This window comes from Balaenoptera ricei, chromosome 2 (assembly GCF_028023285.1).
Source record: "Balaenoptera ricei isolate mBalRic1 chromosome 2, mBalRic1.hap2, whole genome shotgun sequence".
NCBI lineage: Eukaryota > Metazoa > Chordata > Mammalia > Artiodactyla > Balaenopteridae > Balaenoptera > Balaenoptera ricei.
In genome coordinates this window covers 185,027,204-185,040,033 of record NC_082640.1, presented here as the reverse complement: position 1 = coordinate 185,040,033, position 12,830 = coordinate 185,027,204, and the positions used below count along the sequence as shown (strand labels likewise).

At 59.1% G+C, this 12,830-nt stretch overlaps 2 protein-coding genes across 23 annotated transcripts in view; one reads left to right on the top strand and one right to left on the bottom strand.

The window, feature by feature from the left end:
* Positions 1-12,830, top strand: part of LOC132359995 (uncharacterized) — a 49,853-nt gene that overhangs the window by 15,667 nt on the left and 21,356 nt on the right. For 16 of the 22 annotated variants that reach the window (XR_009501004.1, XR_009501019.1, XR_009501020.1 and 13 more), the window contains 3 exons: positions 1,435-3,649; positions 3,964-4,036; positions 11,128-11,323. The gene's annotated coding sequence lies outside the window, so the exon portion shown is untranslated. Of the gene's footprint in view, positions 1-1,434; positions 3,650-3,963; positions 8,396-11,127; positions 11,324-11,563; positions 12,798-12,830 lie in introns of those variants that run through there. The other 6 variants (XR_009501006.1, XR_009501002.1, XR_009501003.1 and 3 more) reach the window with 6 other exon arrangements.
* The window catches only part of DYNC1H1 (dynein cytoplasmic 1 heavy chain 1), a 67,650-nt gene continuing 56,049 nt past the window's right edge, over positions 1,230-12,830 (bottom strand). Inside the window, exons 57-78 of the mRNA XM_059915014.1 lie at positions 10,719-10,872; positions 9,925-10,071; positions 9,680-9,830; positions 9,273-9,526; positions 9,062-9,196; positions 8,847-8,941; positions 8,495-8,669; positions 8,234-8,309; positions 7,387-7,547; positions 7,146-7,257; positions 6,983-7,043; positions 6,764-6,887; positions 6,523-6,636; positions 5,902-6,072; positions 5,571-5,788; positions 5,379-5,482; positions 3,665-3,876; positions 3,081-3,234; positions 2,396-2,538; positions 2,094-2,262; positions 1,757-1,884; positions 1,230-1,588 (exon numbers count right to left, since the gene is read on the bottom strand). Of these exons, the coding sequence (XP_059770997.1) occupies positions 1,460-1,588; positions 1,757-1,884; positions 2,094-2,262; positions 2,396-2,538; positions 3,081-3,234; positions 3,665-3,876; positions 5,379-5,482; positions 5,571-5,788; positions 5,902-6,072; positions 6,523-6,636; positions 6,764-6,887; positions 6,983-7,043; positions 7,146-7,257; positions 7,387-7,547; positions 8,234-8,309; positions 8,495-8,669; positions 8,847-8,941; positions 9,062-9,196; positions 9,273-9,526; positions 9,680-9,830; positions 9,925-10,071; positions 10,719-10,872 (3,187 nt within the window). The 3' untranslated portion in view covers positions 1,230-1,459. The remainder of the gene's footprint in view (positions 1,589-1,756; positions 1,885-2,093; positions 2,263-2,395; positions 2,539-3,080; positions 3,235-3,664; positions 3,877-5,378; positions 5,483-5,570; positions 5,789-5,901; positions 6,073-6,522; positions 6,637-6,763; positions 6,888-6,982; positions 7,044-7,145; positions 7,258-7,386; positions 7,548-8,233; positions 8,310-8,494; positions 8,670-8,846; positions 8,942-9,061; positions 9,197-9,272; positions 9,527-9,679; positions 9,831-9,924; positions 10,072-10,718; positions 10,873-12,830) is intronic.

Sequence of the window (12,830 nt, the reverse complement as noted above, 5' to 3'; positions counted from 1 at the left end):
TTCAGTAGTTGTGGCTTGTGGGCTCAGTAGTTGTGGCTCGTAGGCTCAGTAGCTGTGGCTCACGGGCTCTAGAGCGCAGGCTCAGTAGTTGTGGTGCATGGGCTTAGTTGCTCTGCAGCATGTGGGATCTTCCCGGACCAGGGATGGACCCCGTGTCCCCTGCGTTGGCAGGCGGATTCTTAACCACTGCGCCACCAGGGAAGCCCCTGGTCCCCCTTTCTGCCGGCTCTGCCCACTGTCTAGCCTGAACCCCCGATGGCAGGTGAGGGGTGCTCTGATGTGGGGTCCCTCCTCGGGCCCCACGGACGGAACTTCCGCGGTGGTGAGGCTGGGGGGCAGGAAGTAGGGGCCCTGGGGAACCCCGATGGGGAGCCTCAGTCCTGGGCCTGCAGTGCCCTGCCCCCACCCCCCAGACACACGGGGACGAGGGTCTGGCAGTTGGAGGGGCTCCTGCCCTGCCCTGCCCTGCGTTCCCCCCCTGCCAGGCCTTCAGGGTTTCTAGGATGGCATTCCTTCCCCTGTGCACTGGAATCCCTGCCCGGCACCACCCAGCACCTGTGCTCAAGACCCTTCCCCGTAAATGGGGTGGGGGGTGCGTGGAAGGGTCAGGCGGGGCCAGGCACCCACGGTGGCCCTCCCGGGGCTCTCCCGGGCATTAGCGGCGCTCGGGCGAGAGCCTGCGGCACCGTTAAATACTCCCAGTGACTGAAGCAAAGCTAAAAAGCCTCATTTATTGGTTCAGAGAAAAACATGTAAAATGGGCCCCAATCTTCAGTCTGCTATTGCTCTGGACTCCCTCAGGCCACCCAGGGACCCCAGAGGGCCTGTCCGGAGCCGGGTGGGAGGCGGCTCCGGCTCTGAGGCTCCAGGCCGCTCCGCGGAGGCCGCTGGGGCTGGGAGGGTGTGGGCAGGGCCGGGGCGTCCAGTCGGGCCGAGCTTGGCTCACAGGTAGCCCGCGGCAGGACGGCCGGGGTCACGGCAGGGCCTGCGCCGGCGCCCCAGCGCCCCAGGAGCTCTCGCGAGGCCCTCGCCCGTCCCTTCCAGCCGCCACCCCAGGGTCGTGGGAACGAAGGCGCCAGGGAGGAGGCGGGACGAGGGCGTCCACCTGGGCCACGGGGTCCCGGTGACGAGACACGGCGCCAGCCCCACGCCCCGGGAGCGCCCGCGCTCTCCTAGGAACAGGGCTGCCTCTGTGTTGTGAAGGGTCCAGGGTGTCCACAGGAGCCGGCTCATGCTTAGTGTTTTATTTCATAAAACAAGCCACGCTTTGGCCCTCAAAACCACGTCCCTGTGTCCCTCCCGTTTCCGCCTCCCAGCCGTCTGGCTTCTTTCGGCTTCTTCCAGCCTCACACCAACAACTTTCCTTTGACAAGTCCGTACCTTGCACACATCCTAATAATGAATAAACGTTAAATATTAATTTTACTGTTACAGAAAGGGGCGCTAGAAAAGGCGAGTCTCACTCGGTGCAGAGAACAGCGACGCCGCGCTCGTAGAAGCTGCGCGGGTCCTCCTTGGTCGCGATCTCGAAGTCCACGGTGAAGATGAGGTCTGCTCGGGTGAAATTCAGGTAGACGGGAAGGGTCACCTGCGAGGAAAGGAGGCTCTGGGTCAGGGACTCCACGTGAGAGGGAAGGGACGGTTCCTCCTGCGAGGCAGGGACTCGCGGCCGGAAGAGGGCGGGGACGTCGCCCTGGCGCCCGGTGGGCGTCCTCAGAGTCTCCCTGACCACAGAGGACGGGAAGGAGCCACTCACCACGTTAGCCTTTTTCTCTGCGTTTGTCTGCTTGAGCCAGCGCAGCTGCGTCAAGGGGAGGACGGTGGAGATGGCGTTGGAGAGCGAGAGCTTGTTGTTGCTGCACATGGCCCCCTGGAGCTTCAACCCTGGGGTGGGAGGGGCGGGCGGTCAGGACCCCCCCGAGGGGAGCACGAGCTGCGCGGCCATGGGCCTGGGCTCTAACTTAACACGTTCGGGTGCGAACCACCAGCGAGCGGCCCGCGAGGGGGCGATGGCCGAGCGGCAGGCCTGGGGACGGGGGAGGGGAAGCTGAGCGAGAAGAGAAGCCCGGCCGGCCGGAGCGGCCCCCACTCACCCGTGACCCCAAAGCTGCAGGCGTCCAGCGTGGTGCTCTGCGAGGTGGTGACGTTCACCTCCAGGCAGAGCTCCTCCAGGGACCAGCTGTTGGCCTGGGCCACGTACTGCCTGGTGGCAGTGATGTACGCCTCGGGTACAAACAGGCCGCCCAGGCACACGTGGATGTTCTGTGGGAAGAAGCAGCCCCAGCTGAGAGCCGGCCCCGCTGGGCCCCTGAGTGCCAGCACCCGGGCCAGCTCCCGACCCTCCCTGGGGACCCTCCCTGGGACCCTCCCCCGGCTCCTCAGGAGCGGCCGCCACCTTTAGCTCCTTGGCGCCACCAGAGGCCGCCGCCAGCGAGATGCCTTGCAGCTGTTTGATCCTCTCACTGAAGTCGGAGACCCACTGGATGACGCTCATGCCGGCGGGCACCGTGTAGTGGGACCAGCTCCGGGGCAGAATTCCTGCAAGCGAGGGGCCCCGGCCTGGCGTCAGCGCCGGCAGTTCCCGCGGCGCGGGTGGGCGCACAGCTGAGCGCTGGCAGGTCTGCCCCCGCGTGCAGGCTCTGCTGCGTCCCCTCCCTGGTGCACCTCACGCCCTGCTCGGGCCACCGTCCCCGCCACGCCTGCCCCGCGCCCAGTCCGGGTGGCCCACGGGACGCGTCTAGAGGAGCTCGACCGCCCCGAGGAACCACAGCTGCAAACCCCGCCGCGGGCGGCTCGGCGGTACTGCCAGTCGAGGCTCTCGGGGCCCATGGAAACCCTGGGGGGTCCCTGTGCCTTTGGACCCCAGCACCCCGCCCTGCTTTCCCCCTGTCCTAGTCCTCCCTAAAGACTGCAGAAGTGAGTAAAGATTTTGTTCAGTGTTCAGTGAACCAGCATAAAAGGAAAACAAATTCTCGGGTGTTTCTAAGTCTGCTCCCAGGTGCGGGCATCGAGCTGCCCTGAGGGAAGTCTGGGCGAGGCCCGGCCGGGAGCACCTGCACCCAGCGGCACCGCAGGCGCACCTTTCACCAGCTCGTTGATGAGTGTGCGCAGGTAGTTGGTCTGCTTCTTCTTGCCCTCGCACACCTGCACGACGTCAGCAAGATCCTGGCGGACGTCCTGGAGTAGCTTAGCGCCCATCTTCACCTCTCTCTCAAAGAATCTGAACAGAGGATCCTAAGGGTGTTGGAAAAGAAGGCCAGAGTGAAGAAGGGGAGGGAGTCTGGGAAGAGGTCTTTTCTCCTGCAGAAAACAGAACCAGAAGTAACTCAGCCTCAGGGAGACCCGGTTTCATAGCCCTCCCCGTGTTACTCACAGCGTCACCCCAGCTCGACCCTGCACTAGACCTCGCGTGAAGCTGTGGGCCTGCCTGACGGATGGCAGCTCTGGACAATCCCGTGAAGAAGGAGAACGGCTGCCGCCGCTTCCTCGGGAGCCATTTACCTCCTCGTAGAAGACGGACCACCGTCACCCTAGGGTGCTCCCTCCGGCCCGGCCCAGGCGCGCGTGCGCTCCGAGGCGACACTGAGCTCGGCCCGACCCGCCCAGCCCCGCTTGCTGGGACCACCCCAAGCCCAGGGACGCGGCGGGGGTAAGGCCCGGCCACCTTGATGTTCTCCACCGTGCGCTTGAGGTGGCTCAGCGTCTGGGGGATGAGGTGCAGCCAGTTGGACGCGGTGGTGTGCAGCGTCCGCATCCAGGCGGGGCGCCCGTCGGACGTGGCGTCTGGCCTCGTCTTCTTCTCCGTCTCCGCGTAGGCCAGGTCGTCCTCGTCCTCCAGCATCTGCATCTTCAGCATTTTGCTGATCATGTCCACGCCTGGGCCGCGGGGAGAGGGTGCACAGCAGGAGAGCAGAGGGAAAGGGACTTGAAGGTAAAGGCCGCACACTGCGTTTGTTTACACAGGTCTAACTGTGCGCCCTGCAAGGTACCACGCGGGCACCTGTCCTAAAGCGTGGAGGACGGCCTGGCCAGAAAGGTAAGGCGGCAACGACAGAAGAAACAGCACCACCAGGTCAAGTCCCGACTGCTGGGGCTGCTCCAGTGGCCGAGTGCAAACACCAGAGGCCTCTCCCAGGCTCACGCATCCACTGTTGTCAGGGGGTGGGCTCGGGGGTGCGCCGGCACCAGGCGGGGAGGCCACCTGGGCTGCTGACGCGCGACCACTTCCGGCTGGGACTGCGCTGAGCCATGTGGCGGCCTCCCGCGGGCTCTGGACTCCGCCTCTGCCTGCGGGTCCCTGACCCGAGTGGGGCGCTCCAGGTCCAGTTCCTGGGCGGCGCTATCACCTGGAGGCTGGGCTGGAGGACAGGGCTCAGCTTCCCCAGGCCAGGCCCGTGGCTCACACCTCACGGCCTCCACGTGGGCCACACCACCTGGGGCACCGTCAGTTCTAGCGTGACACGGGGCTCAGATAACAGTCACTACAGTGTTGAGGGCGACCCAGCGCCGGTCCCAGCAGGCAGCACCGGTGTTAACTCGCTAAGTGATCTCAGTACACGCTGCCGTACGAGACAAGGCCCAGCCCCCACCCCCGCCCGAGACCTGCCCAGCACCCAGGCCTCAAGCCCTCCTCTGCTTCCCTGCTGGCCAGCCCGGCCTCCCTCTTGGTCACCTGTGGGGCCTGCTGTCCCCCGCCTCCCCCAGCGAGAGGCACACGTTCGGGGTCGTCATCAGTCAGAAAGCAGGCCCCATGGCTAGGGGTTCTCATTACAGAGCTGAATCGGGGGCCTGAGGTGAACTGTTGGGGTCTGTCCTATCAACCAGGGTGTGAGTTTGGGCAAATCATCCGTCTTCTGGGCCTGTTTCCCATAAAGAGAAGCCTGGCTCAGATGAGCAGTTCTCAAACCTGAGTGTCTCAGCAACCGGGGAGCTTATCAAAACAGACGCTGTGCCCCAGCAAGCCCAGTTCTGATTCCCCGGCGTGGGGCCCGAGGACCTGCATGTCTAAGTTTGCAGGGGAGGCTGAAGTTGTTGGTCTGGGGACCACACTTTGAGAACCACTGGGTTAGATGATTTCTTGAATAGTCTTGAAGTTCTAAAAAAGTGTATTCTAAAAAGAGACTAAAAGATTTAAAATGTCACTTAATGCCAAGAGTTTAAAAAAACTGAACAGGAGAAAAAATGAAATTACTTCTGAATCTAAGACAAAAACCTAAAAGCAATTTCCCGACTCCATGTATGCAGCTATCGAGCCTTTTCCCTGGAACGGAGCCCGTACTGCAGGAAAGACACCGGCGGGAGCAGATGATTTTCCCTGACTCCCCGGGAGTGGAGGAAGGGAGGTGTGGTCTGGGGGAGGAGGAGAGCTGGGTACCCACCCTGGGTGGTAAGGAGGACCTTCTCAGCGTTGTTGGGCAGGCCCAGCCAGGAGGGGGTCTGGGTGTCGGGGAGCAGCTCCACCCACTGCACAAACTCCTCTCGCCTGGAAAAGCAGCGCGCCGTTAGCACCGTTACACGCAGGCCGGACACACCCGGTACCTCCACTGTGGGTCCCGGGGGCGGGCGCCCACCTGATGCCGTCTGGCATCTGGATGTCTTTGTGCCCGTCAACCCTGCAGGCCAGCTTAAATTCACTGTCGAAGCTCCTGGTGGTGAACAGACGCTCCAGGAAAGTGTTGAGCAGCCGCTGGTCGAATTCGTTGTCCACCCGCCCGCCGTAGATGGACTGCGCCATCAGGGTCTTGAGCGCCGACCAGGGGATCTTGTCTGGAGAGATGTTCTGCCTTCCCTGGGGGGGTGGGAGGGGCTGGTCACGGGGGTGGAGGCTCCTCCTCCCTCATGCTCACGGCAGGCAGCCGCCTGTACACAAGTCCCCCCTCTCACCGCACAGCCCACGCTTGCCTTGGCCGTGTCGTCCAGCCACGTGTCCACCGTGTCGCAGGCCGACCGCAGGTCAGACTCCCCGAATTCATACTTCTTCGACCACCCCAGGGGTGCGTATCGTAAGCGTTCTTGGATGATGGCGTGGAACCAGGCCAGCAGGAAGTACAAGCGAGCACGCTCGTTGGGAGACTAGGCGGGGAAGTTAGCAAGGAGAGAATCACCAGAACGCAGCCCCCTCTCTATCTAAGAAAATAGTGCCGATCCTGTCGGAATCAAAGTCTTAAAAAGAGCTTTCCATGTACTAACGTTGGAACCACTGTGATCTTAGTAATTAACACGAATATTGTTGTTAGGAGAAAACTACACCAATTTTTCTATTAATAAAGATGTACTCCCAACTACGCTGTTAAGATAAGCTATTTAGCCAACAGAAAATTACACAGGAGAGAACAAGTTTCTAAAAATGGTAGAAAAGGTGGATTAAGGCACAAAAGGAAACAGCACTTAAGAAACACAGACCCGACGCACCACTCCTGCCACAGTGCTCTCCTGCCCGCGAGCCGAGCCCCGGTCTCCCTCGGTGCCCGGACGTCTGAGCGGCCACTACACCCCAGCTTGCCTCCGAGCCCCTGCGCTCACCTTGCATATCCGAGACACGGGGATGCTGCTGAACGTCCTCAGCATGTTGGCCTTCACGCCCGGGGGCGGCTCAAACACGAAGATGCGGCCCGCTCGGAGCAGGTTCACGGGCACCTGTGCAAGACACGGCACCCGTGACCGCGGCTTCCACGTGCGTTTCAGCTCACACACACGTGCACACGGACACAGAGGTGCCAAACCAGCGCCTCGCACACCGCCTCGCACCCTCCGTGCCGCCCACCTTGGGGTTGATCTCCATGGTGAGGAAGAGCCTGAAGCAGGCGTGCGGCTGCAGCGAGTGCAGCTTCTTCTCCAGCTGCATCAGCCAGCCCGGGGCCAGGTGCACGTTCTTCAGCATCACCCACCTGCAGGGCAGGGAGAAGGCCGCAGCCACACCTCACCTTTCCGGCCTGAATTCTTGGGCACTTGGGCCTTGTAAAGCAAAACCAAACAAGCCTACCTGCCCGACTTCACGGCTGTATTTATCGCCTTATCTGCTTGGTTAAAGCCTTCTGCCGAGCCTGGTACCAGAAAGCTTAGTGTCAGCACGCGGACTTGGACTTCAACGCCCACCCACCTTGAAGTCTGGGGTGCCCCCCGTGGAACTGACCAAGCACCCTTACCAATGGCAATGGACGTGATCTGTGTGTTCTGCTCAGCTGCGAGGTCCTCCACGTGCCCGCTGGCATCGTAACCGGGCACAGAGCACATTAGGACAGGGGTGTTTGGCTTTACCTGCAGATCAGGAAGTTGGAATTGGGTGAGAGAGCATTCCACCCGACAGCGCACCTGTCGAGGGAGGAGAGCCCTGTGGAGGGGCTCGTGAAAACAGGCCAGTTCAGAGTCCGTGGGGCCAGAGCGTACCTCCGTGTCCACGATGTGGGTCAGGTCGAGCGGCTGCTCCATGATGGACATGAAGGAATCCCCGAGGTTTGTGGAGACAAACATGTGAGCCATGGCCAGCAGGCGGTCGGGGCGGAAGGCCTGAATCAAGAGCAGCCGGTGGATGGCTTGCCCGATGGGAGCTGAAACGAGGCCGTGAGAAGGGCTGGGGGCTGGTGGCAGCACAGGTTGGCGATGTTCTCCCGCCTGGATGCTCCTGCCCCCAGCTCTCGCTCTGCAAACACTCAGTGTCCGAGACTCAGCTCAGACACCCCAGACGCCACGACGCCCGCGCTGTCCTCCCTGCCTGAGAACTGCCACCACCGCCACGCTGTCACCGAGCCCTCTGGGACCTGCGCCCGGGTCTGTGGGTGATGAACGGTTACTGATTCTAAATGACTAACTACATCGCACCCATCTGTGGAGAACCCTGAATATTCTCAGGAACGTCTAAGATCACAGACACCCCACAGCCTACGACTGAGCTGCAGCCGCGCTGGACGCCACCCTTTTCTTCCTCCCCATCGTGGGGCCTGTCTGGTCCAGAGCCTCGCATAACATGCTCGAAACCAGCCGGTTTCCCCCCGATGCTGGGCAAGGACCTTCTGATCTATTTCTCTTTTGGTCTTTAAGCATGAGTTGCAGCAGGAATTGGGAGTTTTTTGCTTTCTCACGCCTCAGCCATCTCCTAAGTTTTAACACTGAAATACTTATCTCAGGAATCAATGGCTTTTTATCTTTGGGGAGCGTCCCTGCATTCGAGCAGCAAAGCCCAGTTTTATACTCCGGTCCGGAATGAAAACAACGGGGGAGGCCTCGTGGGGCTTACTTGCGGGGCTCTCCTCACTCCAGAGGTATGGCACCGTCTGCTCTGGGGAGCTGCTGTCCAGCCAGATGCCAAATTGCTGTGGGGAAAACAGTGGAAGTGTCGCCATGGAGCAGAGCCCACCTCTGGGCAGAGAGGTTGGGACCAACGTGTCAGATGTTTGACGTGAGTAAACACCACACAACGTTCTGGGTTTTACACGACACGCGCGACTCCCTGGGAGTAAGGCCAGCTTCCCCCTAGTAACGTTCACAAGACACTTACCTCGTCTGCCTGAACCTTCGCAATCAGATCCTTAAACGCGGGCAGGCAGCTCAGCCTCACCACTGCCTCGGCCTGCTCCACCGTCAGACCCTGGATCTTGGGCGTCGAGCCAGCGTTCAGGACGATCTCCTTCCCCCTCAGGAAGTGCTGGAATTCGGCATCGTAGGTGGGCTCCCTGGGAAGGGGGCAACAGTCAGCTGGGGTCTCTCAGATTCACTTATATACTGTCACTAAAAGAGCAATAATGGCTTAAAGAAGAAAAAAAAAACTCATCCCATCAGAAAATGCTAGTAGGCAGGCTGCAAAATGACGACGTTCTCTGGTGGAAAGTGAGGCGGGGCAGCCGACTTACCCGATGGTGCCCTTCAGTTTGATTCTCGCCAGCAGCATGGCGAAGGTGATGTGGTCCTGGTGCAGCATGCCTCGAGCTACCCGGTTAAACGCCACCTGGAACCGAATGCAGGAAGCACTGCCAATCCTGGAGAACTACTCCCGAGCCCCCCACTACACACACGCACACGCACGCATGCATGCACGCACCCCAGGACCGCCGGGCGCGCGCCGTACCTGGAAGAGGTCCTTGGTGATGATGGAGAGGCGCTGCGTGTGGTCGGTGACGCCCTTCAGGTTCGGGTTCTCGTACAGGACGTTGTGGTAGATGTCCAGGAAGAACTGCAGGGAGTACTGGTACAGGAAGTGTATCTGGAAGTGGCGGAGGCGGCTGTTAGCGCCTGTGCACGCGGGGCGGGAGCCCCCGGCCGGGCGCGGCGCCGCTCACCTGCTTCAGCGACTCCATGGTGAAGTAGATGCTGCTGCAGGCGGTGGACAGCGGCAGGTACTGCTGCGACACGGTCTCCACCTCCTGCATCACAATGTCCGTCTCCTCGACTTTCCTCGTCACCTCGGCGGCCTCTTTCTTGAGGTTCTCCAGGGTCGTTATGATCGTGTCGTCATCCAAAATGCGCCCTTTCACCTCATTCAGAGCTTGTAGCAGAGACTTTTCTAGTTGACGTAAGCGCAGCTGAAATTCCCCTTAAATGACGAGAACATCCAGAGTTCACTACAGGACTTGCGTTCTTTCCGAGGAGCACTCTGCGATGCGTCCGACACAAGCCTGGCGCGCCCTCGTCCTCTGAAAGTTCAGGCCCCCGACCTGCACCGAGAACTATGGATCCAGAAACATACCTTGGAGTTTAAGAAGATCGGAACGTTTCTCATCCACGTCAGGTCTTTCTGCCTTGAGAACTTCATTGAGACACTGGCTCTGCAAACTGCTACGGGTGACGGTGAAGTTGACGAAGGTAACCCGGGAACAGAGATCAGGTGGGAACTCGACCTGCCAAAAGGGGCGACAGAGCAGGCAGCTGTGCTACACACCCGTGGCCTCGCCTAAGGCCGCCCGTCTGCACGGAGGAGGCCCCGCCCCTTACCGTGGGGTCCCGGGTAGACAGGAAGATGACGAAGGACGGCGACAGGTCTATGTCCTGGTCGCCGAGGGTGATCAGCACCCGGCCCCCCGTTCGCCGGACTTCACGGTTCAAAACTGGATTCAGGACTGGGTCGTAGCTCTCCACGTCCTACGTGTGTGTATGTGAGGTGTTATGGACACGGAGAGTTTTACAGTGTTTATTTTCACCCATATAACTGACTTCCTACTCCAGATAAATACATCTCCCCAGAAGCCACCCAGCTATTTAGACCCGCGCTGCCCAATACACGGCCACTAGGCACGTGTGGCTACTTAAACAAAATTAAAAGTTCAGTTCCTCGTCACGCTGGCCCGTGAAGCGCTCAACAGTGGGGCCGCCATGCAGTTCAGCACAGGCTAAAGAACGTTTCCGTCACTGTCCCAGTGGATGTTGATGATCTAGACCAACTAGAATTTTAAGTGCAAACACTGCTTCTGCTGGATTTTTTACAGATCTATCTCAGAGCTTTAGCTTTGCTTTTTTTTTTTTTTTGCCTACGCTGCTCGGCTTGTGAGATCTTAGTTCCCTGACCAGATGTTGAACCCGGACCCTCGGCAGTGAAAGTGCCGAGTCCTAACCACTGGACCACCGGGTAATCCCCTAACCTTGCTTTCATATCAAATGACGTCTTGCAAAGTTCAAAAAGTAGCACATATTATGTGATTCACATCGACTGCATTTGCAAAAACCTAAATGCAGCCCTAAGGGCCTTCCCTCTGGGAAGCCGGGTCTGCAGAGCTGAGATGCACACGAACCTGGACCAGAAGGGGGTTGCCGAACCTCAGCGCGCTCTCCAGGTTCTTCCTGAAGGCGTCGTCCAGGAAGCTGGTCCGTGTGATCTTCCGGTCCTTATACTCATTCATGATGAACTCTGTGGCCTGTCCTGAGGGGTCGATGATCAGCGGATACCTGAGGATGGGCCCCAGAGAAGTAGGTTAGGGGTCCAGAGGAAGCACGAGGACGTGGTAGGCAGAGCCTGACAAGGTGGCGGGAAGGCTGTCCCCCACTCAGCTGTGGGTTCCAGGGTTGTCAGCAGAGACCGACGTGACCTAAGGCTTAATACTAAAATCATCTTTTTGAAGAACTTCTATGATGGGGAGGTAACTAAACCACAGACTCTGCTAAGAAGGGCCGTAGTTAAAGCTTCTTTTCTTTCTGGGACAGATGCTTCTCTAAGAAGTTCGAGCGTACTGCACTAGGATGACTGTTTTCTGTAGAATTCACTGCTGCCCCTCTCAGGGCCAGCTCCTGGAGGGCAGGGATCAACACCACCGCTGCTGCAGCCCCACGAGCTGACGGCTGTGAAGAGTTTACGCTGCCCAGGACCCTCTTCACTCAATGCTCACGATAACCCTACAAGGTAGGTGTTATCCTCACATCCATTTCACAAAGGAGGAAAAAGGGGCACAGAGAGGCGAACATCATTTGTCCAGGGTCACACAGCCGCTTAACAAAAAAATTTTAAAAACATAATATACACACGTGATTGTACAAAATTCAGAAGCTACGAAAAGGCAAGTGGTGAGAACCGCCCCTCCCCCCTCCTCCCTGGTCACCGGTTTCTGGTCCATGTACACAAAGGAGGTTTATGTGTTTACAGACACACGTGTGTCCCCGGGAGAGCACACCACCCCACACTTGTCGCCTGCCGGAAGCACCCTCACACGCGGGCTCTGGACGAAGGGCCGGATCTGCAAGGGCCCCCGGCCTCCCACCGGGGGGACGCACGGTGTCCTGTTCACTGGCCCCAACGAGGGGCGTCAGAGGCATTTCCGGGCCTCTGGTAGGACACACTCTGTCCTGTGAATGTTCTGAGATGCGTCATTCTTCACGAGTGCCGGGCTTTGGGACACCCGGAAGCATGCATTTCCATGTAAGACAAATGCAGCCCCCGCACAGACACTTCATAGACGCCACAACGGATGGACATTCCCGCCAGCGCCCCCTGGCGAGACCCCGCACCACTTGTGAGACCTGAGGGTTGGTTCCTCTTTGTGTCCTGGGGACAGTGGCGTACAGCAAGGGCTCAAAGGTTCCAAGATGTGCAGATACGGTTAAACAGGACTCTGGGAATCAGTTTTTTGAAAGAGAAAGAAAACCCAGGGTGGCTGGGTTTGGGAGCTGCCACAGAGGAGGGTCAGTCCTTGAACTGCACTGTTAGCCCCCCTCGGCTGCAGGCCCGTTCCTCCTCCTACTCTGGCCCCCTCCTTAAACCAAAATCAGGGAGCAGCTTCCCTTAACTCTCTCTCTAGCTAAACACTTCCAATTCTTGTAATATTTTAAGAGACAGACAGTCTGTTTTTTGTTTTTGTTTTTTGGCCGCACTGCATGGCTTGGGGGATCTTAGTTCCCCAACCCAACCAAGGATTGAACCCGCACCCCTGGCAGTGAAAGTGCCGAGTCCCAACCACTGGACTGCCGGGGAAGTCCCGAGAGGGTCTGTTTTGATTTTCGCCCAATACACAGCCATGCCCATTAATTTCAAAAGGTTACATGAAGCTTCCCTAGTGGTTAAGAATCCGCCTGCCAATGCAGGGGAGACACAGGTTTGAGCCCTGGTCCGGGAAGATCCCACATGCCGCGGAGCAACTAAGCCCGTGCGCCACAACTACTGAGCCTGCGCTCTAGAGCCCGCGAGCCACAACTACTGAGGCCCGTATGCCTAGAGCCTGTGCTCCGCAACAAGAGAAGCCACCTCAATGAGAAGCCCTCACGCCACAACAAAGAGTAGCCCCCGCTCACCACAACTAGAGAAAGCCCGCGGGCAGCAACGAACACCCCACGCAGCCAAAAATAAATAAATAAATAAATTATATATTAAAAAAAAAAGTTTACACGAGAACCACTCATTGTAGGACAGTTTGGAC